Below are 23,902 nucleotides of genomic sequence, written 5' to 3' on the forward strand. Positions count from 1 at the left end.
ACCAAACAGCAGCTCTAACCCGCTCACAGGCCCAGGTCCTGTCGGATCACCCCTCACATTCCACAATCTCGTCCCACATCTGCTCACTACTCACTCGCTCACTCATTCATCACATCCGCTCACCCGTCCTCCCTCAACCCCAGCTCCCTCATCACAACACTCTCGCACTCTACTCCTATCCCACATGCTGCTCGACAGCACCATCTTCCCGGACCTCGTGGACACGATCGTGCGCGCGTCCAGCCTGGACGGCCTGTGCACCTGGCGCGGCGTGTCGCGCTACCATCGCACTGTGGTCGACCGGATCCTCTTCAACCATGTGCACGTGTACGAGCGCGCAGCGTACACGACCGACGGCGCCACCGCGGGTGGGTTTGCAGTATGCTCGCACGGCGTGCGTTGGCCGTTCTGGTCGTGGTCGCGTGACGGCACGCCCTCCAACGCCATCCTCCTCCCACCGCCATTTAAATACACCAACAACCTCGACATATCGTGGCAGGGCGCCTCGGCATCCGAATATCCCGTTCCCACCCCCATCCTGGACCTCTTCGAGCCGAACACGATACGCCTCGTCGCCTTCCGCGGCGCGTACCCCGCTCTGGAATGGCGGTGGCCCAAGGCGCGCCTCATTTCCTTCGTGGACGTGAGTACAACCAAGCAGCGAGGAGGACGGGAGACGCGTGTTGAGGGGCCCAAGACCAGCACGATGCTTCATCTGAAGTACGATGCGCGGCGGAACGAGTTCTTCCGCCTCTTGGCACTAAGCTACATCTTCCCCGTTTTCAAACCGACGCCCGAGATAACGATCATCATTTCGCCTGACCGACCGGGGCCCGAGTTGGCATGTGATCGCCGCAAGATGACCGCGCAGGTGCTCAAGCGCGTGGGCTACTGGATCCTGTACGGAGATCATGGCGGTGACAAGTACCACATCACGGTCGTTGTGGATGGACTGGAGGATAATGAGGAGCTCGCGGAGGAGCCACGCGCTAGCGCTATCCGAGCTGCCGGGGACAAGGACGTCGCGGTGCCAACCATGTCAGTCTCGTTCGTCACGCACGACGAGTACCGCGCCCAGCTCGGGTCCGATGCGGCTCTCCACTACGACTGGCCGCGACAGCCTGGCGAGCGCCTCGTCCGCCGCGGGTCAGGGACACTGTGGGTACTGTGAGCGCGTCGCGGCGCACTTCCTTCTGTTGCGTGGGGCTGCGTCGTTGGTCCCCTCGGTGCGTGCCGTCGCATAAGGGCTGCGCCTGCTCCGGGAGACGGAATGTCCACCATGGCCTCGGTTCGACGCCATCCGGATGAAGCCCTGCATCTCTCCTTCGTCGTCACGACTGAAGCGCACCGTACACTGTGCCATAGACCAAGAGCTCGAGCAGCCATAGCTAAAGCACCTGATGCATGCTCCCAGGTCTATGCAGCACGCTGTCGAGGCATGGGCTCCTCGGTGACCGACCAAGCAAGCGACATGCACAACAGCCTCTAGCGAGATCCTTCTGGAGCTCCCCACACGCCACAGCTGCGCCATGACCGTGCGTGTCTCACCATGTCCCACGCGGACCGGTCCGTTGGCCTCACATCCAGCAAGCTGGAGAAGTTAGGGTTCGAGGCAATTTACGACCTCGACAAAGAGCTTTTCAAGCCTCTTCACTAGTATATCGGTTAGTATATTCGCCTCTCAGTCGAGAGCAGCCGGAAATCACCTCGACGATCAAAGTCGAGGAGGTCGGCATGACCGCGAAAGAGCAGGGTTCAACTCCCTGGTGGAGAACAGCTTCCTTTTGGCTCTGGGAGGCTGCGTGAACGCGCGAGAAGGGTTAAGGCGGTGTTGTGTGTGGTAGCCGTGGGAAACGAAACGATGCGGTCGACCAGTTCCGGAAACGTGGCCGGTTGGGAGGGAGAGTGAAAAGAGGGGGAGATGGTTATCTGTCTTGTCAGGCGGGAGAGTCATGTTGATCAGTCGTGAGTGGTGGCGGCGGTGGCGCTGTGACCGATGGCGCCCGACCTTTCCCTCTCGCATTCATCCCCACCTTCCCTGGCTCATCATGCGTCTGCGTCCAGGATCATATGGCCGTGTAGTTGGGACACTCTCATGGTTTTGGGCTTTCGCATTGTGCCAGCTAGCCTCTCAGGCGAAACTGTGACATTGATCAGACGCCGATGGATGGCAGTGGCGGCGAGCTTGAGCGGGCAATTCACAAGCCGCGTTCCACTTTCACCAACGACACCATCCTTGAGGAGACAGCGCGGGCTTTATCTGCTCGTTCGCTCCATGCGGTGTCGAAACCGTCTGAAGCGGAGTGACACTCGTGGTCCGAACTGTCGCACATTCGTGACGCCAGAATGAACCGAGTTAGATCCCTTTTCGTCGCCAGTCAGTCGCGGCGTCGCAGCTGAGATGCCACCGTCAGTCAGAGCTTCAAGCTGTCTGCGTACCGCCCTCGGCAGGCCTGTTCGACGGTCTGCGGTAAGTAAATCCGGTAAGGGTTACATCTATACATCTATGGTTGGCCGAGGGTCGTATGCGCGTGTTGAGACATTATGCGTTGGTGTGAGCGACGACGAAGGCGAGTCCGCACGCTTAGTCGACGAGCTTGAGTTCGCTCTTGCGGTCCTTGGCGTACTTGTCCTTGTACTTGTCCCAGAGGGCCTGCAGCGCCTCGATGTACTCCTTGTGCACGGCTTGCACCTCCTCGTCGGTCGGCTTGTCAATCTGCTTGACGGCGATGGGCGAGCCGACGACGACTGTCACTGGCCGGCGGTAGGGCATCAGCCCGTAATTGTACGTGAACACACTGCGGCCGTGGAACAAGGGAACCGTGAAGCCAAACGTGCTCTGGAACCACTTCTGGAAACGGTACGTCATTGTGCCCTTCTCGTTTGGCAGGAGCTCGTAGATGTCGTTCTCGCCAAAGCCGTACACGGGCACGAGGCTGGCGCCCTCGCGGATCGCAATCTTGATGAAGCCAAGGCGCTTCTTGAGCGTTAAGTCATTTGTGCCAGGGTATGCGTAGAGTGACTCGGAAGCGCCACCGATGACAATGCAGATGCTGCGGCCCATCTTGAGGATCGAGCGGCAGCTGCGCTTGCTGACGGACGAGAGGCCCATGCCCATGAGGATGTCGCGGTAGAATGGGATCCAGAAGTTGGCGTCTGGTGTTAGCGCCGAAAGAGGACTAAGAGGCATGAGAGGAGGGTCACCGGACTGACGACACGGCGGCGCGGTATGCGCATTCCGCGGCGTGGGAAAGAGCACTCCAGGCCGACAACTCACCAAGCGTAAGGAGATGGCAGACGACGCCGGGGAACAACTCCGAGAAGCCCGTCGATTCGGTTGCAAACGTGCACGCAGCACCCATGCTGATGATGCCGTGAGGGTGGTACCCGAAGACGTATTTGCCGTCTGCAGGGAGATCGGCCTCCTTGACCGTTGTGATGGGATAGTAGGCTGCTGTCAGCTTGTTTAAGAGTGAGTAAGCTCACCAGCAAAGTTCTTCCAGAACGCGGAGCGGCGGATCCACTCCTGCCTCCGTCCACCGCGGTGGACCCACGCGCGGTCAAACAGGACGAACCAGATGGCGTACGCAACTGCGAGGGGTCGCAGCCACTTGGAGAAGATCAAACTCCCGTAGAACACCGTCAGGCAGATGGGGATCATGAATGCCCAGGTCGCGACTACAGCCGTCTGCAGTCGCCGGTGCCGGGGCACATTGAGCGGTGCGAATCTTGACGTCAGCAGCGATGGGAACGGTGACTCACTTGACAGCTGGAGGGGTGGGAATGTGCACGTCCTTGAGGTGGAGCATGTCGAGGAGGCTAGAGGATCTGCTCAGAGGCTTGTCCTCATGCTTGTGCTTGAGGGCAACAATCGGCGTGCGCGGGCTGTCCTTGGGAGACGAGGGTACGCTGACCGGCGATTTTGTGTCGTCCTCGACTGAGGCGATGGGGTCGATGAGCTTTGACATGGTGGCGTTGAGGAGAATAGGGAAAGTGGGGGATGCCCAAGCGTGGGCCTTGTCCTGATAAAGGAGAGGGAGGGAATGTGTGAGAGAGAGTGAGTGAGTGTGAAGGAGAGATCTGTTCTGAAAGTCCAGATGATTATTTGGTCATAAAGAGTTGAAAGAAGCGGCCGTTCATGCCGCGCCCCTCTTAAAGTTGGAGAGATCGGCAAAACGGCCTCTTTAGGCCGATCTCGTCTCCGATCTCTGGCACTCTGGCCTAGGCACGTATACCCTAAAGGGCTCAAGTACAGTAGACGCACGGCCGCCCAAAGTCACCGGCGGCCGACATGACGCATGACGCATAAAATGTCATTCCCTTTGCTCCGCCTCAGCCTATATATGCGCATTCCATGTGCATGTATCATAAGGGTCTTGTCAAGATGTGGAGTGAACAGTGAAATGCAGAACAAGATGATAGGTACAGCGGAAGGAGGTCAGAAAATTTTGATTGCCAAAATGGTTAGGAACGGTGCACGCGCAGGGAATCGAACCAACGTGCGTCTGGGGTCCAAAGCTACGATGCATCTGCCGTGATAAGCGGCTGTTGCTTCTTTTCGTAACATCACTCTCAAGGTCCATCAAACACAAAGCTCACTCAATCTCTTTTTCACATTGACTGATTGGTCGCGAGCAGCTAGCAGGGGCAACATCCTCACACCTAGGGGCCAGGATGACACGGACGTATGAGGCAAGGTCGCCTGTGCTCTTTGGCCAGTCGGACGACTGTACCGACACACTCTCTGCTTCATCTTCACTTGACACACTCACCCACTCTCATTCTCATCCTCTAATCATTCCCCTCCATCTACAATCTCCTCAATTCTTAGACCAAGCGATGCACTACCCGATCGTAAACGCCAGAGCACAGGGACCAGGCGAGAAATGGTTTGTCGCTCATCCAGCTCGTTAGACCACCACCTTCCCCAGCCCCGTCAACTGACATTCAGGGAACCCCGAGCTCGACGCCTTGACGATTTGGAGCAACACTCACTCGCGTCGACCACGCAAGCCGTTAGTCCACCCACAATGGAAGCAGCCCCGTGACAAAGACGTCCCTCTGTTCGTTGACCACCCAACTACAAACTACTGCCTGTATACCTCAGGCGCATCAGTCTACAACGGTACGAGCCATTCTGACCCGGTTACAATACACCCTCCTCCAAATCGGCCAGACTCGCCGCTGTCTCGACGGCCCAGGCCCTCTGGCCCACCTCCACCCGATACTCCTCCTCCGTAGGGAACCTGAATCGCTCCTCCATCTCCACCTTGGCCGTCTCCTCATCCATCCCGCCGCATACCTTTTGTGCGACGTACGCCCCCTTCCAGGCCTCCTCGAATCCCTTGTTCTCGGTATGTGGGACCATAATCCACGCCGAGTCCCATTCCTGCGTCCCAACTAGCACGACCCGGGGAACCTTGCTGGCGGCCAAGACACTGAGCATACCCAGGAGCCGAGCCCACCTCTCGAACCCGTTATCTGGTTGGGCGCGACTCACAACCAATCCTTTGGGAGGGTTCGGGTGAGGCCGGACGTGTAACACGACCTCCTTTACGCTTGGAGGGAAGGTCCAGAAGCGGGGGCTGAGCTGCGCACTCCGTATGTCAAGCTCAACGTGGTATAAGATGAGCAGGACGAGCCGTTCACAGCGTGGCAACGGCCTCGCCTGTAGCCTCCACGGTGTCCACCAGCCTCCGGGGTTGGAGACCGTCGCCTCGAACACGCGCACAATCGTGGGTGCCGTCTCGGCGCGTGCAAGAGCCCTCTCAGCCGAGCTCCGTACAATCTGAAGGCCGGGGAGTGTGGACGGTTGCGGGATGAGGGCGAAGGCGGATTCGATGAGTGAGTGCGACTCGATAAGAGGGCTGAAGTCCAGGGCGCGCACGAAGCGGTGCAGTTCAGGCCGGGCGGTGAGGTCGCGGATCGGGACGCGGCCGGACGGGCAGCGCAACCCCGAGGACTCCAGGGTGAGGGAGCGGACGAAGATGACGTCCACGGCATGACCAAGCGCTTTGCATGTCGACCGGAGGGCCAAGCGAGTTGTGTGCGGGAGGTATTTGATGATAGTCTCGGATATGTGTGGGTAGGACGCCGAGAGAGGATGGTTAGGGTGGGATTGGAAGGTTGGGGCATTGGCGGTAGGATATGGGCAGTGGACTGCGGGAGGAGATGGGAGAGGCTCTGTGGTCAGTTGGCTGGATTAGCTCAGAGTGCCTTACTCTTCGCTGAGACGGAATCCATGAGCCCAATCCTGCGCTCGATGAAGACGCGGAAGAGAGCTTCGACCATTGTGGGTGAGTTGATGTAACGGATGTGAGGCCATGTGAGGGTTGATGGACGACGTGGAAGAATGAATGCCTTATGAATGTTGTGGACGGACGGGGCTGCAGCGTGGAATGTTGTGGCATCGCCACCGCACAGACTTGGACGTGGCCACCCTGATTCTGTCACCCTGTCGGAAGAAGTCATGAAGAGATGCATACACATGAATTGGGTACAAGCAGTGTTCGCGCATTCGCGCAGCGATACAATGACACTGGTTTCAATCACAACTAAAGGGCAAGGTTAAAGGAAGGTCTTGGCAAACCATGCTGCGAGCACACCGCACAGCAGTGCAACTGGCGCCGCAGCACTCTTCGCACCGGACGAGCCTGCGACTGTGGGCGACGGAGCTGATGCCGAACAGGTGCCTGAGGTACATGCTGCTCCCGAACCCGTTCCCGAGGAGTACCCGCTCGACACCGTGTACTCGACGTAGTCGAGGTCTAGCGTCAGGCCCCGTGCGCCAGGCCAACGCAAGCATTCCGCAGCACTCTTGCGCACTCACCAAAGAACGACTTGTTCCCCTCCGCAGGACCGCCATTCTCGATACGCAGCGCATGCGTCCCATCCGACAAGCCGCTCGCAAAGAACTTGAGGCCGTGCAGCTTCTCGCACGCCTTGGCGTAACCCCCTCCACAGCCCGAGCGACCGGTATACTGTCCCACCACCGAGCCGTTCAGCGTGACGGTGTAGTCGCCGTGGTCGTTCACCTGGTCGCCATACACGTAGACCGCGGAACCTGGGGTTAGGATATGGGGTTGAGCTGGGTTGAAGAGGTGAAAGGACTCGTACCAGAGAAAATGAGCGACACAGCGTTCCCCGGACCGGATGTGTACGTGCTCGTTTCCGAATGAAAGTTGGGCCCGGCCTGCTGCGTCCAATTGCCCAGGTACGCGATGCTGGGGTTACGATCGTCGAGTGTCGTGTTGGACAGAGTAACACTGGTGTCAACAAGTCAACATTCCTTATTCCCTGTACAATGTCACCTCTACCCTAAATACTCACCCCTCTCCGCCTAGGGTGAGACCGACGACAAAGAGATCCAGCAGCAGGCCGCTGCCACCGTTGACGATGATGAGCTCGTGCGCTCCGTCGGTGACCTTGGCGTCATACAGCAGCGTGCGGCCCGGACTGTTGGTGAGTTGGAGGTTGGCCACGTTCCCGTCAAGCGAGACGGTGTAGATACTACCAGTGGCGCCAGTCCCGCCGTACACCGCAATCGACGAGCCTGGGATCAGCGGAGGTCGGTGAAGCGAACAGTCTGCGTGGCGGGAGTGCACATCATGCCACGCCAGCTCTCCGCTTCTCATGCTTGGACAACAATCCAAAGGAGCCCTCCACGTCGAAAAGGCACTGCCTCGTACGTACCCGTGAAGTTGAATGACGCCTGCGCTCCCACGACCCCGGTGTAATGGTACGTCGCTGAGATCAGTCCCTTCTCTTGATACTACACCACTCACCCTGGTGCCAAGTGCTGTTGGTGACGCTGCGACCCGCTTTCCACCACGTCGGGTTGTCCTGCGGGTTCGGAGTCGACCAGTGGTCGTAGTTGCTGTACACCACCAGGGGGTCGAAGTCGTCGACGGTGAGGTTGGTCGCCATGATGAACGATAGGGTATGGTTAACTTTCAAGCAGCGGAATGCGCATTCCACGCCCAATAAGTAGGTGAATCAACACTGCTGTAGACCGGTTCTCTGGATGCGCGTCGAGGGCATGGACCGAGGGCGTCACAGGACACACGGAATCAAGCGTCCTTCAGAACTAAATAGCTCGGTTACCGACTGAAGGACATGATGAAATATGATAAACAACTTTTGGAGGTGGGGCAGGGAGCTTCGGGCTGAAGCTCCTCGGAGTGAGGTATGTTCATAGCCTGGTATCCCCGGTAGTGGAGAGGTGATTGAATGCATAGAACGATGGATAATGAGGACGTCGGAAAGCAGGGTCACACAATGTATACCGGAAAGATAACCACGTGGCTTGGGGAGGGTTTCTACCTACGACCAGACGCAGTTTCCAACACCAACATGAAAACAGCATCTCTGTTCGTATAGTGGCTAGTATGCTCGCTTGTCATCGTCTGTGACCGCGGGAGACCGGAGTTCAATTCTCCAGCAGAGAGCAGTACCATAAACAATATCTTTTGGACCAGGGCAGTTTCCAACTCTCCCCTCGACGACGGGCTGCTCGTGTTTGCACGTGGCGGCGCTTGTCGTTCTGGAAAGTGCGCATGCGGAGCCGGACTGCGGCTTCAGCGTGTGCGGGGCCCGCCAAGGCCTTCGTGAGAACATCTGCGTTAGTTGCGACGTACCGTAGATCAAGAATCTTGTCGGCGACGCGCTCGCGTAGGCGTTGTCAAGCATACCCTTGTGACCTTTGTAACAGGAGCTGTGCAACTGTGTGAAGTTGTGGATCTGAATCTGGTGCCAATGGCACTGTTGCTGCCACATTCACAGTCTGCAACACTCGCAACCATTCCCCTGTCTGCTGCCAAACTGCCAACTGCCAACAGTTACTCTGTCATCCCATAAGACAATAGCTACATATTCGACCTGTGGTACTGCACCAACCGTCGTTGCGACCCGCTTTTTGATCTGCTGTCAGCTGACAAAGTCGAGAAAGCTCACACAATTTCGTCTGCTATTTCGATCCTCCCTGGTAATGTACGTGGTGGTGGTGATAATGATGATGATGAAAGTGCTTGACCTGCACCTGGTTGGACTCTTGCCACACGTTGGTGGCCGAGTCAGAATGCTCAACCTGTGCAATGCGCTGCTGACGCTTGGACTTGGACTGGGTGGCTTGGGTCCAAGTCGGCGTTGACTCGGTTCGGCGATGCGTGGCTGCCACGCCAGCATTCTTGACCATGTCGAGGCTGCGGCGCTGCGACGTTGAAAAGTGCAGGACACGCGTGTCCTTGGGAGGCAAGGGCGGGGGAACTTCGCACCACTCGCTCGTCGCATACAGCTGCGAGCGCTGCGGAATGGTGCGGAATGGGTGCACGTCGTAGCTCGGCTGAGACCAAAGCAGAGCTTCGATGGGGTCGAGGTGTTCCTTGTTAGACGTATCGGGACGGAAGGGTTGGAGCTGGGCAAGAGCCTCGAGGGCATCTAGAGGGTCTCTTGGGAGGGTGTCAAATGACGGTGTATGGATTCCGTCCTCGAGCGTATAGTCCAGCGAGGTGTCTAACGAGCCATCGAGACTTGGACTGGGAGGGTGCGACCGATGACTGACTGTGTGGAGAGTCGAAGTGTCAAAGTTGATCCCAACGTCGCTAAGGTTTGGTAGGTGTGAGAGGAGGGGCCCAAGGAACTCATCGTCGTCGAGATCGAATGCGTGCGTCGAATGTTTCAATTCGAGCTTTTTAAACTGGCTCGAAAGTCTGGACATGCGCACACTGCGCGCTGCATGGAGCTCCATTCGCTCAGCGGTCTGCACTCTCCAGTCGCTCTCGAGGCCGGCACTTGGCGGTGCGATCTCGGCTGGGGAGCTACTCTCTGCCCACCTCGAGACGAAGAGTGAGGCCCGGTGCGGAAACCTTCCCGTCACGTTCGCCTGTGGCGATGGGGGTGGTGGCCAGAGGTCGATGGGAAGTCTTAATGGAAAAAGGAGTGCCGGCCCGAGGCGATATGTCCGCGCGTCGTCGAACGAGCGAACGATCGCACACGCGCCCGAGAGGTCAAGCATACGGGGCGGCAAGAAAAGAAAAAGGCATAAATGAGAGAGACAGACCGAAGGTGCTGATGAAAGGGCGTCAAGGCAAGTAGGAGTTGGTGCGTCCGTTGGTGAGTTGAAAGGACGACGGTACTAGGTGTTGATGGAGAACAACGATAGTCAGAGAGATGTTTCATACCCAGTTATTGCCACCTTGTGGCATGGTGCGAGCTGTGAACGGGTCAGAAGCACTTGTCATGCGTGTGGAATAGGGTTGTGTCAGGAGCACGCATCGAAGTCAAGGGGCTGGCTGGACCCGACGCCTCAAGGCATAAGGTTGGAAGATGCGTGCCTTCCGGCGTGAAAGGATATCTGGGGTGGTTCTTGGAACTGGGAGTGAGTGGTCACAGCTTGAAGTCGATGCGAGTTAAGGATGGCGTGGTGAGAAGCTGTGTAGGCACACTGAACACGCCGATACGCAGAGTAAAGCTTACTCTTAGCCGGGACACTTGTTAGCTATCAACAGTGTTGGTTGACCAAGACCCGCAGAGCCAATGTTTGGATGTCAGCCATGTCAGCGCACACAGCCCTTCAGCACGTGCTGCACCCTTTGGATGGAAGCGGATAAGCAGATGCCGCAAGTCGTCACTCGATATAACGCACGGCTTTTCTGGTTATCTGGATGTCGAAAAAACAGACAAGCCTCAGAAGCTGAGCATTGTCACCTCGCACCACTGCAAAGCTACTCTGAAACGCAATTCAGATCCATACCAGGGTTGGCGGCATGACGGCGACGAGCAGATCTATGTTGCGGCTCGGCATACCCCAATTCATCAGCACTTAAAGCCCAAAGACATACATTCCTACAGGGACACTTTTGGCCAGACTGCCCAAAAGAAGATTCTACTGGCCTGTCCCGAATCCTTCATCACCATCCGTAATCCCATGAGGGTTTGCTATGCAGACCGATAGTTGACGACTTGCAGACCGGTGCACACTTCGATCCGGTTGCGCAGTCATCACTCCGGACCAGGTGAGCTGTTCTGGGTCGGTAAAGCCACCCGCCTTTCATCCCCAGCCAGCCGTACAGAAGACTGTATCGAGCTCCCGAAGATGGTTGACAATGGTGTTAGAGGCCCCCAGCTCCCCTTGAGTACCTTGTGTTTTTTCTACAAAGCATCATCCTCGCTAGTATATCGGTTAGTATATTCGCCTCTCATTAGAGAGTTGCCTGAAAAGGCGTAACCGCGAAAGAGCAGGGTTCAACTCCCTGGCGGGGAACATCTTTTTAGCCTTCCATCTGGTGGCGGATAATAACGCCTCCTACCGGGACGCCTGGAGTGGTTATCGCGTAAAGTTAGTGTTGTTTTCAATCACGCCGTGCTACCTGTCTTGTGCCGTAGCATTTTGGTACCATCACTAATGATGAAATCCAGGCGCCAAGATCTGATGGTAAGTTGCACCGCTGAGGTGATGCGCGTCCTCCGTCAGCGGGCGAAACGTCTCTGTTTATTGTTCTCCGTCGATTGTTCGTGCGTCTCATCATGCAACTTGGCATATATAGTCGGTGGCCCGATGGCAAGAATTTCTTTCGGGCTCTACTCCGCCACTCACGAAACCTCAGCGCAGTGCGTTACCTCGTCGTTCAGATACCATAGAACTTATCCGCCATCCTCTGCTCCGTCCATGCCAGTTTACCCTGGGATGAGAACGACAAACGACTTGCCACCACGGCCGATGATGGAAGAGAGCACTCAACCTAACTCGGAAAGGGTGCCATCATCTCCACCCAACGTGATCTACTCTGCTTTATTCCCGCCTCTCCCTCCTCCGCCATCCCCTTTGCCATATCCCCCGCCCCCACCTCCCCCTCCCCCTCCTCCTCCCCCTCCTCCTCCCCCTCCTCCTCATCCATCTCTCCCCATTCCCGCAGACATAACAACCTGGCTATCTATCGCATTCCCCACGCCACCTCCTCTACTCATCAAGGACGGATACCTCCTCATTCCCCTCTCTGCTATTCCGCAATCTCTCATTCGGCTAAAGGTCACCGCACCGGTACCAATGCAGCTCGCGTTCCTGGCTGACATTGCGAAAGGAAACCACAAGCTCCGATCCAGCGGGTTGAACATGGACGTCGAAGAGGTGGACTCTGACGCTTCAGAACCAGGAGACACGGAACAAGTCCTTGCTGCCAAGAGGCATCGTCGAGGAATAAAGGCCATTGCGCGTGCAGTCGCCGAAGCCAGCCTCAAGCCCCGCGAACCGGTCACAGACGAGAAGGGGAATGTCTTAACTCCACGCCGGGCCAGTATGGCCCGACGTAACAAGGTACTTGAGACGCCTAATCAAAATCTCGCCAGCACCCTCAAACGCCGTTCGCGTAAGCCCATCCCAGAGTTCGACAACGTAGCAAGTAGTAAGGAGGCAGAGCAGCTAGAAACGGTGAAAGAGTACCATAGCCCACGCCAACTTGCTCTGGCTCGCAAGGAGGAAGAAGCGCGCAATACGCCAGCCAGTATTGGGCCAGGGAGCCAGCGGGGGCCGCGCGCTTCCACATCGGTGAGGGAGGACCCGGTCGCGCGACGTCTGTTCAACACACCCCAGAGTAAGGGATCCAGCCTGGATTTCCAGAGTCTCCGTAATTCCCTCCGTCGTACCCGCCCCGCTCCCTCTGCGAAGCCGGATGTGTTTGATGCGTCACCCTCCCTTCAACGTCAAAATACGACTTCCTTATCGCCACGCCGTGTAGCACTGGAGCGTAAACAGACCGAAGGAAAAGTGTCGACTGTGGACTTCCGCAGTGTTCGGGAAAAGCTTCGGCCCAAGAACGCGATAGTCACTTGCAGGAACACACAGCAAGACGGCTTGGTTACCAAGCCTCTACCACCTCTACCTACCAGTCCGGTTCAAGAGACCTTTGCCCAACTCGACACAGTTGCCCTGGAGAAATTAGCCGTCTCGGAACCTCCACTGCCTCAACGTTCAACCAGCTCTATGGCCCCCCTTTCCGCAACTATGACTTGGAACCTGCCATCGTCGACGTCCCGAAACCTGCGTGACTTTGAGCCGGACTCTGACACTGAGGTACGCTGCACAACACCTACTCCATCGTCCACCCTTCCAAGCAAGTCTAGCACACCGCCCCTTACCACTCGTGGCAGGGCCCATCGGCCACCAACGCCGCGTCCTCGTTCCGGGACGCCTGCATTTCTGCCCGGCTTTCCCACCATGCTTGGGACCCGGATATATCTCGGGAAAGAGGCGACTGCGGCCATTCCCGCTCAGAACAATACGTTGCGAGGAACCCGCACCGTTAGCGGTAACGTTCCGCTCCGCGAGCCGGAACGTAAGTGAGTTCTCACGATATGCCACATTCCTAGGTTTCAGTAGAATAGTTTCTGTGGCGAATTTAATGTTGAGCTGGTTCTGGTAACGAGATGAATACATACAAACACAACGCACGACAAGTATGGGTATGTCTATTCTTGACACATGGCAGAATGATACACATGGAGACAGAAGAAACGGACACGAGTCAATTAGAGACGGCGGCGGAACCATCCCTTCTTCAGGGTGACTGGGGGGATACCGTACGTCGCCGACTTGGAGCGTTCCGCACGACTCTGCTTGTTGACGTGATTCTCTCTGCGCCCGGGGCCTGGAAGGGTAGGAAACGTAGGGGAGAGTGGCGAGAGGATCCACTGAGGTTCAAAGGGACAGATAATGGCGCGCTCAGCAGATCCAATGGGAGGAGGTGACCACATGGGAGGGACGCTATCCGGGGTGGCCTTGACGGTAGGTGAGGACGCCGCCGTCAGAACTACGGGGATGGGTCCGTTGTCACGTGCCGAGTCCTTTGTGCGCAGGTATCCAGGGGCGGAGACTGTCCGTGTGGGGCTGTTCTGGCGCTGGAATTCGCCCAGCGAGCGAGCTACATCTGCGCGCTGGGTGCATGCGGCCGCGCTGAACGGGTGTGGCGTGGGCCCCGCAGGTTCGGTGAGGCGACGAGGGCGCGTCGGGAGGTTTGTAGAAGTGGACCTGAGCCTAGCCATAGGTGCTGAGTGAGAGCGGTCGTGCTCAATGCGGATGGTCGGGACCGGACGCTCGCGGTGAAGGGTCCGAAGGGATGTGCGATGCGACTTGGACGACGTTGTGCGAGGACGGGAATCTAGTTTCAGCGAGACCGGACGCACAGCTCACGAGGGGTAAGATCGGGACGGAGTTCGGCCATGTTTGGGAGATGTTTTGAGATGCAGAGTGGGGAACGATCACTGCGAGTGGGGTTGGGGTTGCGATGTGGAGACGGTGGGACAACTCTGAGGCGTGCGATGGTATCGTGATTTATACACCCCGGTCAGCCTCATCGCGAGGTTGAAAAAATCAGCCGCCAATACCCCAAAATTCCTCATACGCTAATCGAGGCAACTCGGCGCTGGTGGGCATCTTGGCCCAGGAATATGGCAGGGCAATCGCGTTGCCCTTTCTTTCTGTCAACCTCACCATTCATGCCTGGACGATCCCGGGAGTCTGAGCGCGCGGATCCGGTAGCACTCCCTGCCCAGAAAGTTGGATCGCCGACGGGACCGCTTCGTTGACAATGCCGAATGTACACCTTGAAATCCCCGGGACGCCTCACATCAGTTGGGAACCAGATGGGGAATGATGAAGCAGTAGTGGCGCGGAGGATTTGGATTTCATTAACAAGAACTGCGGGGCCTGTCTCTGTTCTCCTGATGCTGCCAGGTGTATTCATTTTGTGGGGAGCCAGCCGCCGGGATGGAGATCTAACGGCCAATAAAACAATGCGTCGTCGTCGTGATCGAAAAGGTTGGGACCCGGACCGAGATCTCCTCGGCTGAACAATCGGTTGTTTCAAGATAGGAGAACTGGGGATCCGCTACCACTAGGATAAAGCTAGTGGAGGAGAAGGCGGGATAGAGCACGGTTCTCCAGCCGCAAAGGCCAAGAATGTTTTAACGGTCCAACGGGAAATACCGTATCCTCCACGGATGGCTCGGTATCTGACCATTGAGGGTTTCAAGGAAAGGGTCTACCTGGCCGGCTGATCGGGGCCCATGTAATCTCCTCGTTACCATGCCTTGTTACTTGTCGCACCGTTGTTGTCTTGACGAGGCCCGTGTCCGTCAGTGCGTAAGCGGGGCGAGACACAACAAGGTCAAACCATACGAGATTGGAGGGTACCATCAACATTCCTGAAGGGAGGCTTCACTTCATTCCTATGCCCTACGATCGCTCTCCCAGGCGACTCCGCAAAAGCGACGGGGCCCAAAAGAAATTGTAATTATGATACTGCTCTCTGTCGGAGAATTGAACTCCGGTCTCCCGCGGTCACAGATGATGACAAGCGAGCATACTAGCCACTATACGAACAGAGATGCTGCTTTCATGTTGGTATTGGACACTGCGTCTGGCCGTAGGTAGAAAGCCTCTAGTTGCCACGTTGGCTTTGCTTCCGGTTGACTTTGACCTCTACATTCTCCTTGGTTCTATGCATTCAACCACCTCTCAACTACCGGGCACAACTTGGCAGACGTCGTTTCATCTCCAACAGGAAGGAGGAAGGAGTGCCACTTGCTTTGCGCTGACGTATGGAAGCAAATCGCCTCAGGCACGTACATTAACAAGTGTCCAGATTCTCTCACTGCCACACTCAGAGGCCTTGCCTTTGCTGTCCGCCAGCCGCCGCACTCTGCTGCATCGATGGACAAGTAAATCTTCAGGGAATACTCTATATTCACGCTTCCAGAGTCTACTCTCCGGCCAGCCCCCCACCCGTAGCATCAGCTGGGCGAACACGTTGAGTCCATCTTGCTGCTGACTCAACCGTACAGTGGGAAAGGTTGTCTGTAGATATCAAAGGTCGTTATGGCCCTATATCTAATCTTCTAACACATTCCCCAGATGTCAAGGCATTCGTCTTTCAAACATACATAGGTTTTCTCCGCCAACCTCGCCACTCGCCAAAGTCAACTCCAACTTGCCACCAGAAGCAGCTTGTACCTGCCCTGCAGGCGATGCCTTTCCACTCGCCACAGCTGTTGCACTTCCTTCATGCCAGCCTCATTCAAATGAAGCCCTACTAATGAATGATGGACAAACAGGGATCAAGGCAAGCCACCACCTCCACCCTCCACTCAAGTGATATGGGGCGCCACTGGGCCAACCCAGGTCAGTTGGACCCCAATACACAATACCAAGCCCTGCAGAATGGTTCAAGCGCCAGTCATTATCTTTCATTTGGCACATTCCCTGTAACCCAACTGTGAAATGGTAAAGGGTCCAACAAGCTCCTGAGTCGGCCACGACCGAACTCAGGCTCAGATCCATTCCTCCCCCAAAGTAAAAGGAATTTGCCCCGCAAACTAGTTGGCACTCAATATCAACGGAACAGGAACAAGGTGGTCCGTGAACATGTGTACCTGTTTAGTGAGTACCAGACGCATCTTCCAGTCGGCAATTGGGCAACCTCACTGGTCGACGCGTCGCGCCAAACTTTTCCTGTCCACAGTGAGTTTGACACATAACCCAGCAGACACACTCTCTGTCACCGGCCACAACCATTCACCCCTCGCAACTGCTTGCAAAATGACCCATCTCCCAGGCTACTGCCGCTGCTGCTCAAGCTGTGGAGGCTGTGAAATTCATTGCCATTGCCCTCTCCCTCAACGTTGCAGGATTCGGGTCGATTCACAAGAGGAAACTGGCCAGGAGCGGTGAGCATGACTTCACCAGGTGGTCCTAACTTCAGCTTCGAGGGTCGCTGGCGACGACAGTACTTCACAGTTGGGAGGCGGCAGCGCTCCTCTCAAGAACGCGCCTCGGGGTTCAAACTTGCCTAGGCAATACTAAGCTCTACCTTGCGCGTCCTCCGCATTGTGCCCTCGAGGTTAGTCTATCGGGAAGGGAGGGCGCCGCTCACATTCCAGAGGCCGCATTCCATTGACCACTCCAGCTTCTTTGTGTATCTCTTTTCGTACTTTGTCCCCTTGTATGCATGTTGTGCTCGTCAACCCCGCCATCTGAAACGGGCATTGAATGTCTGTCTGTGCATGTTGTGCAGCTATCCTTCACCGTGCGTTACTTTGTACCTGGAGTTGGTGACGACACAACAGCGATTTTAAGCTTGTTTGGCTCTTGATGCAACCACAACATTCAGTGCCACAGTCCCCACTCGTTACAGAAAGTGGCGCGGCTGCATTGGCCTCAGTTAGAATCCCTATAGCTCCTTGCCAGCCTGGAGAGAGAGGCTCGGCCATCTAGGAGAGATAGACGGGTCCAACTTGCACAAGCTGACCTCATTGCGCCTACGAGGGGGCCTCTCATCTCAACCTCGCTTCGTCTCCGATAATTGGCCTACTTCGCTACAAACAGCAAACATCCTTCCTCACTCAGTCTACTAGACTTCGTTGACGGATTTCGGGGCCGCTGGTGGCCCCGTTACAATCAATATGCACCTTAAAGAGTCGATTTTTCGTAGGTACTGTACTGTAGCTAACCTCCACCAACAACGTGCTTTTGCTTCCTGTTGACTCCATCTTTGCATTCCGCCGTCTACATCACACGACCCGCCAGGTCTTGCAGTGCACCTACTTACCGTTCTATGCATTCACATATCACCTCTCACTAGGGGACCACTGCGCTAGCGCCTGCGGTACCCTGCGGACTTCGAGCTCGAATCTGGCAGCTCCAACCCTAACATATCTTAAGGTTGAATCGTATAACGGTCAGTACACAAGATTCTGAGTACATCTCTGTTCTTGTAGCCTGGGTTCGACTCCCAGTTCGACCTCTTGAAGTGGCACCTTCACGGCGACTGTGCCTTTTTCTCGGTTCTGACGCGTGCGGCTTTCTAGGAGGCTTGAAAGGGCGGTGGTGGCTGCTGCTCAGGGCCTTTCCAAGCATGAGATGCGCTCCTGTCGTCTGAGCGTTCGGAGGAACTGTCATCAACACCGCGATTTGAGAACTGCTGACTGCTAAGGAGGCGTGCGAACCAATTCAACATTCCGGCCCTTAATGAAGTGCTACAGCTGCGCGTAGACTGCATGCTGGCTGTCTGGATTGTTGAATTTCCATGTCTGCAGAGCACGCGACACACCAAATGTAGAGCGTGGCGCGGGAAATCAACCCGAGGCGTAGGTATCAAGTTGGGGAGAATAACTTAACTCATTTGGCGGGTTACCGTCCAAGCAATGAAGCCTGGACACTAGAGGGTTAAAATTCCCCGAACCGTAATCCGGCGCCAGTCATCTACCAAGCCCCTGGAGGCGTCAGGAATTGGGAGACACATGACCTGGCCAACTGGTTCTCGTTGGCCCTCAGGACCCGGAATGATTGCAACGGCGGCCGAGTTGTCCAGACTTGATCTCGGCGTGATACGACGTCAAGGCTAATACCGAGTGCTGTCCCTCTTTCTCCTCTCTTCGGTGACGACCCTTTGGCCGTTGTCCGCCACCACCTGCCACTCTCTCCCCTAACCAGCCATCTGGCAGGGGCCGTGCTGCTCCAAAGCCAATGGCATTCACTGCACAAAATTCCTTGCAGCCTTGTGCGCTCTTGTCCATGTTGCTCGGCCCCGCTCAGCTGGTGCAGGTGCGTCTTTGCGTGCTTCCAGGCAGTATCAAATGTCGACAACCGCCAGCTGCCAGTTGCCGACCATCTTGCTCGAGCTCATTCACGTGTCTCCTCGTCGTGTTCTTGTTCTACTCATCACTCACATCCCTCCAGTTCATCCCTCACACGTACGCACTATCCACCAGGATTCCGCCATCCCCAAGCTCCACATGAAGAAGCGCCTCTCTGCTCATGCAGCTGCACGCAAGCGCCATCGACCCGTTGTTCGACCAGGTCGCAAGCGATCGCAGGAGCCGAAACTGCCAGCTACCGAACGCAGTCCGTCAGTGCATGGCCTCGAGCAGAGCTCGCGGGGTCATATGAAGCCCAAAGAAGCAGAGCATGTCCCGGCCCTCCCCAGTTCGGGCTTCGCTTCCACTCCTCCGAGCTTCAACCTCGGTATCAATCGCCAACGCGTCGTGCTCATCGAGCGGCCCAGCTGGTGGCGCCAGCTCCAATATTCATCCTCTCCATATCAAGTTCGGTCGCCCGCTACGCCACGACCGGTTGGCTTACAGTCGCCTATCCGTCTCAGTCGGTCGGCTTCACCGTTGCATGCCAGAGCAATGCAGCTCTCCCCCCAATCAGAGGGACCAGGGAATGTAAAGCAGCTTGCCACGCGAAATAGTCGTTCGCGTTGGGCAGCGCAGGCGGAGAGCTGTTCTCTGGTCCCAGTTCGGGCCCGACAACCCAACTTGTCCGACATCTCCAGTCCCAGCTTCCACCCTTATGAGCTACACTCTTCACCTTCTCCCATGGGCCGGACCCGTTGCCAAGCCAAGCACCGCACGCCATTCCTCGACCGTTGCCTAGTTCTCCGGGAGGTATGTATTTTCTCACCCAATGCTCACTTTAGAACACCCCAACATTGCCATCACAACTGGCAACCCCTCGACCAAGACCAAACCCCGTTCAATTCCGTGTACGCTCTGTCGAGGACGTAAACCCTTTCGCTCTCTCCGTCTCCAAGACCAAAACACGCCTGAACCCATTACCGCAGGTTTCTCTTCCGACAACGCCCACAACACCTCCACAAAGCCTCCCAAGCGGCCTCTCCAGGACGAGCTGCAATAACCCTCCCCGAGTCGTTTCCAGGTTCTACAGCACACCCCTCGCTCCTGAGAGAACACGAAAGAGGGTGCGATTCGCAGACGTCAATGACCAAGCGACAATTGTTTCAGGAGACTTGCTCCCTTCCTCCACGCCAAAACGTCCTCGAACACAAAAGTGGCCATCAAACAACTTAACCCTGGAACGTCTAGCAGCTGAATGCTCATCCCAGCCCCGCACGCGGTAGTTGATCACCCAGAAGATCCATACTCTACCACATATCCCTTGTAGCGCACCCCAATGCAACGTCCTTGACACTACTTGGTCAAGCAGGTTGGGCATAGATTTCCTCAATTCCTGGCCCCTTGGATGGCGCCAAACCATACATACATGGCTCGCCCCAAGACCACGAAAATGTGCAACAAGCACGTCCTCGCTAGTATATCGGTTAGTATATTCGCCTCTCAGTTGAGAGCTGCTCGAGCTCTGGCTCAGCGTGTCCGCGAAAGAGCAGGGTTCAACTCCCTGGCGGGGAACTTTTTTGCCCCTGCGCATGTGGGAGCGATAGGGAGGGGGTCTGAGACCTTGCTTGGATCGAGGAAGCTGGTAGGGTGAATGGAATTGTCCGACATGGTTACGATTTTTCATGAAACGTGTTCCGTTTCGACCAGAAACGGGGCTGACCCTTTTTCGTCCTCAGGTGCTTGGAGCGCGTCTAACGAAAACCAGCTGATTTGTGCTCGCCTCTTCTTCTCATAACGGAAATTCTGCACAGGTTACATTAGCTACAGTATGGGGCTCCGAGTCGAGTTTTTCACTTGCACGCGCCACAGGTGATGATGCGCCGCATAAACTTGTTGCAGAACTTGCAGTAGAAGCAGCGGTCCTCCTCGTCCCAATAACGCTTGCACTCCTCTGCCGTGAGCAACATTCGCTAGTCTACTCACTGCCTTTGTTCTCTCCAGTCTCGTGGTGGCCCGCGCAGGTCATTATTGTTTTTTTCAAGGTTCGCCAGGAGGGTGATGCGTGCAGCGTGAGTTGCGTCAATTCTGGAGAGAAAGTAGACAGAGGCCAAGGTGCTGTGGTCAGGATGGTGAACGCGGCGTTGTTTTGTACCTCCCCAGACTGATGGTGCCGAGGGCGACCGCGGCGGACCCAGCTAGTTCGGGGCCTGGGTCTGGGTTCATGCAGCGGCCGTGGCATCGTGTCCCGAGGCGCATTTCTGGTGGTGCAACGGACGTCCCGGTGACCCACGCCCCGCCTACAGTTTCAGGAGACCCGTCCGTGCCCATACCGTCCGAGACGGCGGACCGCGCCCAGTCCCGCGGCAATATTCCTCGTCATTTTTACATTCCTCGCGGTCGTTTTCCGGTGCGGTGGAGTGCTTCAGTGTGCCGCTGAATCCCGGTGCCGATCTATCGCGGACTGTGAGTTGCTCCACTGGGTTTTAAAACGGACCCAGTACCTGCTCAGACCCGATATGGCCAAGGAGGCTGTGCTAGGACCTAGCAAAAGGGAAGAGCAACTGAAGGCACGTTGTATCTGCCCGGTGGAACCAGCAAAACCTGGATGCATGCTTCCGGTAACGTGTTAGGGCACCAAAACAATTCGAGTACCTGGATCTTGTTGATCATAATGACAATTAACCGAACGATCAACACGAACGTGTTCAATGCACACCGATAGCTCGCACCAGGTTGCCGGCAAACGGGTCAACGAGGACGCGTATAATTAGAGCCCTTAGGCCGCGGTCCCCCCATTGAGAGTCAGGATGTCCCGATCCGCCGCCTGGCTGAGCAAGGTGTTTCTCTGCCTCGTTAACCGATCTTGGTTTCAGAGCAAAACCTCCATCCAAGCCGACAAGTACTCAACAGCGGCTCCCAAACCGATAGTGACAAACAAAAACGACGCGAAGAGCCCCACTACCAACAGCGCAGTGACGGTGGTCCAGGCTCTCTCCTCTGAGCCAAACTGCGCCACTCGGACCACGCCGATTCGCACCATTACCTCGGTAACCACGGTGGCTCCGTTTCCTGCGCCCGGCACCGTTCTCACTTGGGAGCTTGTGTTTCCGGCCCTGTTCGACCCCGACGTGATGAACACGCCTCTGTACCAACAGCGGTCCGACGCCGCCAGGTTCGCACAGGTTAGTGGCCAACTGTATCTCCTCGTGAGCATTCTTTTCCCGTCTTTCGTCTCCAGCACACGCTGGGACGCATTCGTCGTGCAGAACCAAGCGGCAGACATCGTTGAGATGCTGGGTGCGATCGCGCTGGCGTCTACCCCGCCTATGCACTTTGGCACAACCCCTATCTTACCGGAGATAAGCGGATAATAGACCCCCCTAACATGAGGGTTTTCCTCATAGAATGACGAGAAAAGTGAACAATATCAGACATGGCCGATTACGTAGTGAAGTAGTTTATACTGTTCCTCAAGGAGTGATGGGTCAAGAATGAACTGGAGTTGAGAGTGAGCAGGGTAGTGATCGTCGTGACCACTTAAGCGATGTGTTGCGAAATCTCCCAGCCCTGGGTTGGATCCGATCGAACAATCTATACAAGCGACAAGTGAGGTGAGATTGCCTACTTTGAGAGCCAACGTCATACACAATCTGCGCTCTGCATGTCTCCCACTGCTGACTGGCTACTGCTAAACTACAAAACGCCGTCTCATATCCTAACTCACGCCTTGCTGACCCACAGACTCTGGGGCTCCATCCAGCCCTCAAGGCCGGTGACGCCGAGCTCACGGCCCAGACCACTAGACTTGGCGCCGCCAAACGGAACATTCGGATCGAGATGGAAGTGGCAGTTGACCCAGGATGTGCCACACTCGAGGCGCTGGGCAAGACGAACCGCACGCTCCGTGTCCTTGCTCCAGACGGAACCACCGAGGCCCATCTTGGACACGTTGGCACGTGCAAGCACGTCCTCCTCGTCGCTCCACTTGAGGAGCGGAACGATGGGGCCGAATGGCTCCTCCTGGACGATGCGAGACTCCTCGGGAGGGTTGTCGATGATAGTCGGGTGCATGTAGTAGCCCTTTGGCTGCACGGTGCGGGCGTCGAGCTCGCCGCCGACGATGGCGTTCCAGCCCTGCTTCTTGATCTCGCTGAACATCTCCTGCACCTTGCCGTACTGCATGGCGTTCTGGATGGGGCCGACGAGCGTGGTCGGGTCCTCGGGATTGCCCATCTTGATGGACTTGGCAAAGTCGATGAGGGCGGCCTTGAAGGGCTCATACACCTTCTCGTGAACGTAGATGCGCTTGATGTCCATGCAGATCTGACCCGAACCAAGGAACGCCATCGTGGCGACAGTGGGCACAGCCTTGGCCAAGTCGGCATCGTCGCAGACGATTGCGACGTCGTTGCCGCCGAGCTCGAGGGTCACACGCTTAAGGGTGCGGGCGCACGAAGCCATGACCTTCTTACCCGTGAACGACGAGCCCGTAAACGACACCTTGTCAATGTCAGGGTGCTCGGTGAGCATGGGTCCGAGGTCGTCGCCGCCGCTAAGAGCCTGGATGACGCCCGGTGGGAAGATGCCCGAAGCCAGCTCGACAAGCTTGAGGTTCGAGTAAGGTGTGAACGGCGAAGGCTTGACGATGACACAGTTGCCCGTGATGAGACCGCTCGTAATCTTGATCGTGCAAAGGAGCAGGGGCCAATTCCAAGGGACAATTGCGGCACCAACACCAAGGGACACGTGGCGCAGGGTGCCGGTCATCTCGGCGCTGTCGACGAGCACCTTGTCCTCGACACGGAGTGCCGCAAGCGCGCGGCCAAACTTGATGGTGCTGGCGAACTCCATGCCCGCAGTCGAGACGCCCTTTCCAGTCTCCTTGACGATCATGTCGACAAAGCCGGCCTGGTTCGCTTCGACGGCGTCGACAAGTTTGTTCAGCAGCGCCTCGCGCTCGTCCCACGACGTCTTGCTCCACGCCGGGAAAGCAGCGCGGGCGGCCTCGACAGCCGCATCGACATCATCCTGCCCAGCAACGGGGACCTCGGGGAGAGCCTCCTCGGTCGCGGGGTTGATGCCATGGCGCGTCTTGGCCGTCTTGGCGGCCTGGCCGTTGATGGTGTTGTGGTACGACTGCGTGAGTGTTCATCTCACGAGGCTACTTACAGTCCAGTCGAGAGTGGTAGATGCTGTCATGGTGGGAATTTGATGAGATGGGAGAAGAGTATTGTGGACGTGGACGTGGAAGTGTTTATAGTGCGTAATGTTCCTT

General features: G+C 56.6%; 7 protein-coding genes across 7 annotated transcripts; 1 reads left to right on the forward strand and 6 right to left on the reverse strand.

The window, feature by feature from the left end:
* Nucleotides 1-184: 184 nt before the first annotated feature.
* CcaverHIS019_0408060 (uncharacterized protein) lies at nucleotides 185-1,171 on the forward strand (the record flags this gene model as incomplete). Its single annotated transcript, XM_060600682.1, has 1 exon — nucleotides 185-1,171. One exon carries the CDS (start codon nucleotides 185-187, stop codon nucleotides 1,169-1,171), a length of 987 nt encoding a protein of 328 aa, XP_060457251.1.
* A 1,413-nt stretch (nucleotides 1,172-2,584) lies between these two features.
* DGA1 (uncharacterized protein) lies at nucleotides 2,585-3,968 on the reverse strand (the record flags this gene model as incomplete). Its single annotated transcript, XM_060600683.1, has 4 exons — nucleotides 2,585-3,156; nucleotides 3,278-3,451; nucleotides 3,487-3,728; nucleotides 3,763-3,968. 4 exons carry the CDS (start codon nucleotides 3,966-3,968, stop codon nucleotides 2,585-2,587), a joined length of 1,194 nt encoding a protein of 397 aa, XP_060457252.1.
* Nucleotides 3,969-5,146: 1,178 nt separating this feature from the next.
* CcaverHIS019_0408080 (uncharacterized protein) lies at nucleotides 5,147-6,291 on the reverse strand (the record flags this gene model as incomplete). The annotated part of the gene is made up of 2 exons (XM_060600684.1): nucleotides 5,147-6,183; nucleotides 6,222-6,291. The coding sequence occupies 2 exons, from the start codon at nucleotides 6,289-6,291 to the stop codon at nucleotides 5,147-5,149; spliced, it is 1,107 nt and encodes a 368-aa protein (XP_060457253.1).
* A 276-nt stretch (nucleotides 6,292-6,567) lies between these two features.
* On the reverse strand, nucleotides 6,568-7,926 carry CcaverHIS019_0408090 (uncharacterized protein; the record flags this gene model as incomplete). Its single annotated transcript, XM_060600685.1, has 6 exons — nucleotides 6,568-6,767; nucleotides 6,830-7,063; nucleotides 7,117-7,265; nucleotides 7,330-7,552; nucleotides 7,693-7,746; nucleotides 7,785-7,926. 6 exons carry the CDS (start codon nucleotides 7,924-7,926, stop codon nucleotides 6,568-6,570), a joined length of 1,002 nt encoding a protein of 333 aa, XP_060457254.1.
* Nucleotides 7,927-8,965: 1,039 nt separating this feature from the next.
* Nucleotides 8,966-10,012, reverse strand: CcaverHIS019_0408100 (uncharacterized protein; the record flags this gene model as incomplete). Its single annotated transcript, XM_060600686.1, has 1 exon — nucleotides 8,966-10,012. One exon carries the CDS (start codon nucleotides 10,010-10,012, stop codon nucleotides 8,966-8,968), a length of 1,047 nt encoding a protein of 348 aa, XP_060457255.1.
* A 3,509-nt stretch (nucleotides 10,013-13,521) lies between these two features.
* Nucleotides 13,522-14,213, reverse strand: CcaverHIS019_0408110 (uncharacterized protein; the record flags this gene model as incomplete). The annotated part of the gene is made up of 2 exons (XM_060600687.1): nucleotides 13,522-14,150; nucleotides 14,183-14,213. The coding sequence occupies 2 exons, from the start codon at nucleotides 14,211-14,213 to the stop codon at nucleotides 13,522-13,524; spliced, it is 660 nt and encodes a 219-aa protein (XP_060457256.1).
* Nucleotides 14,214-22,347: 8,134 nt separating this feature from the next.
* On the reverse strand, nucleotides 22,348-23,826 carry CcaverHIS019_0408120 (uncharacterized protein; the record flags this gene model as incomplete). Its single annotated transcript, XM_060600688.1, has 2 exons — nucleotides 22,348-23,763; nucleotides 23,797-23,826. The coding sequence occupies 2 exons, from the start codon at nucleotides 23,824-23,826 to the stop codon at nucleotides 22,348-22,350; spliced, it is 1,446 nt and encodes a 481-aa protein (XP_060457257.1).
* Nucleotides 23,827-23,902: the final 76 nt, after the last annotated feature.

Source organism: Cutaneotrichosporon cavernicola (assembly GCF_030864355.1).
Source record: "Cutaneotrichosporon cavernicola HIS019 DNA, chromosome: 4".
Taxonomy (NCBI): domain Eukaryota; kingdom Fungi; phylum Basidiomycota; class Tremellomycetes; order Trichosporonales; family Trichosporonaceae; genus Cutaneotrichosporon; species Cutaneotrichosporon cavernicola.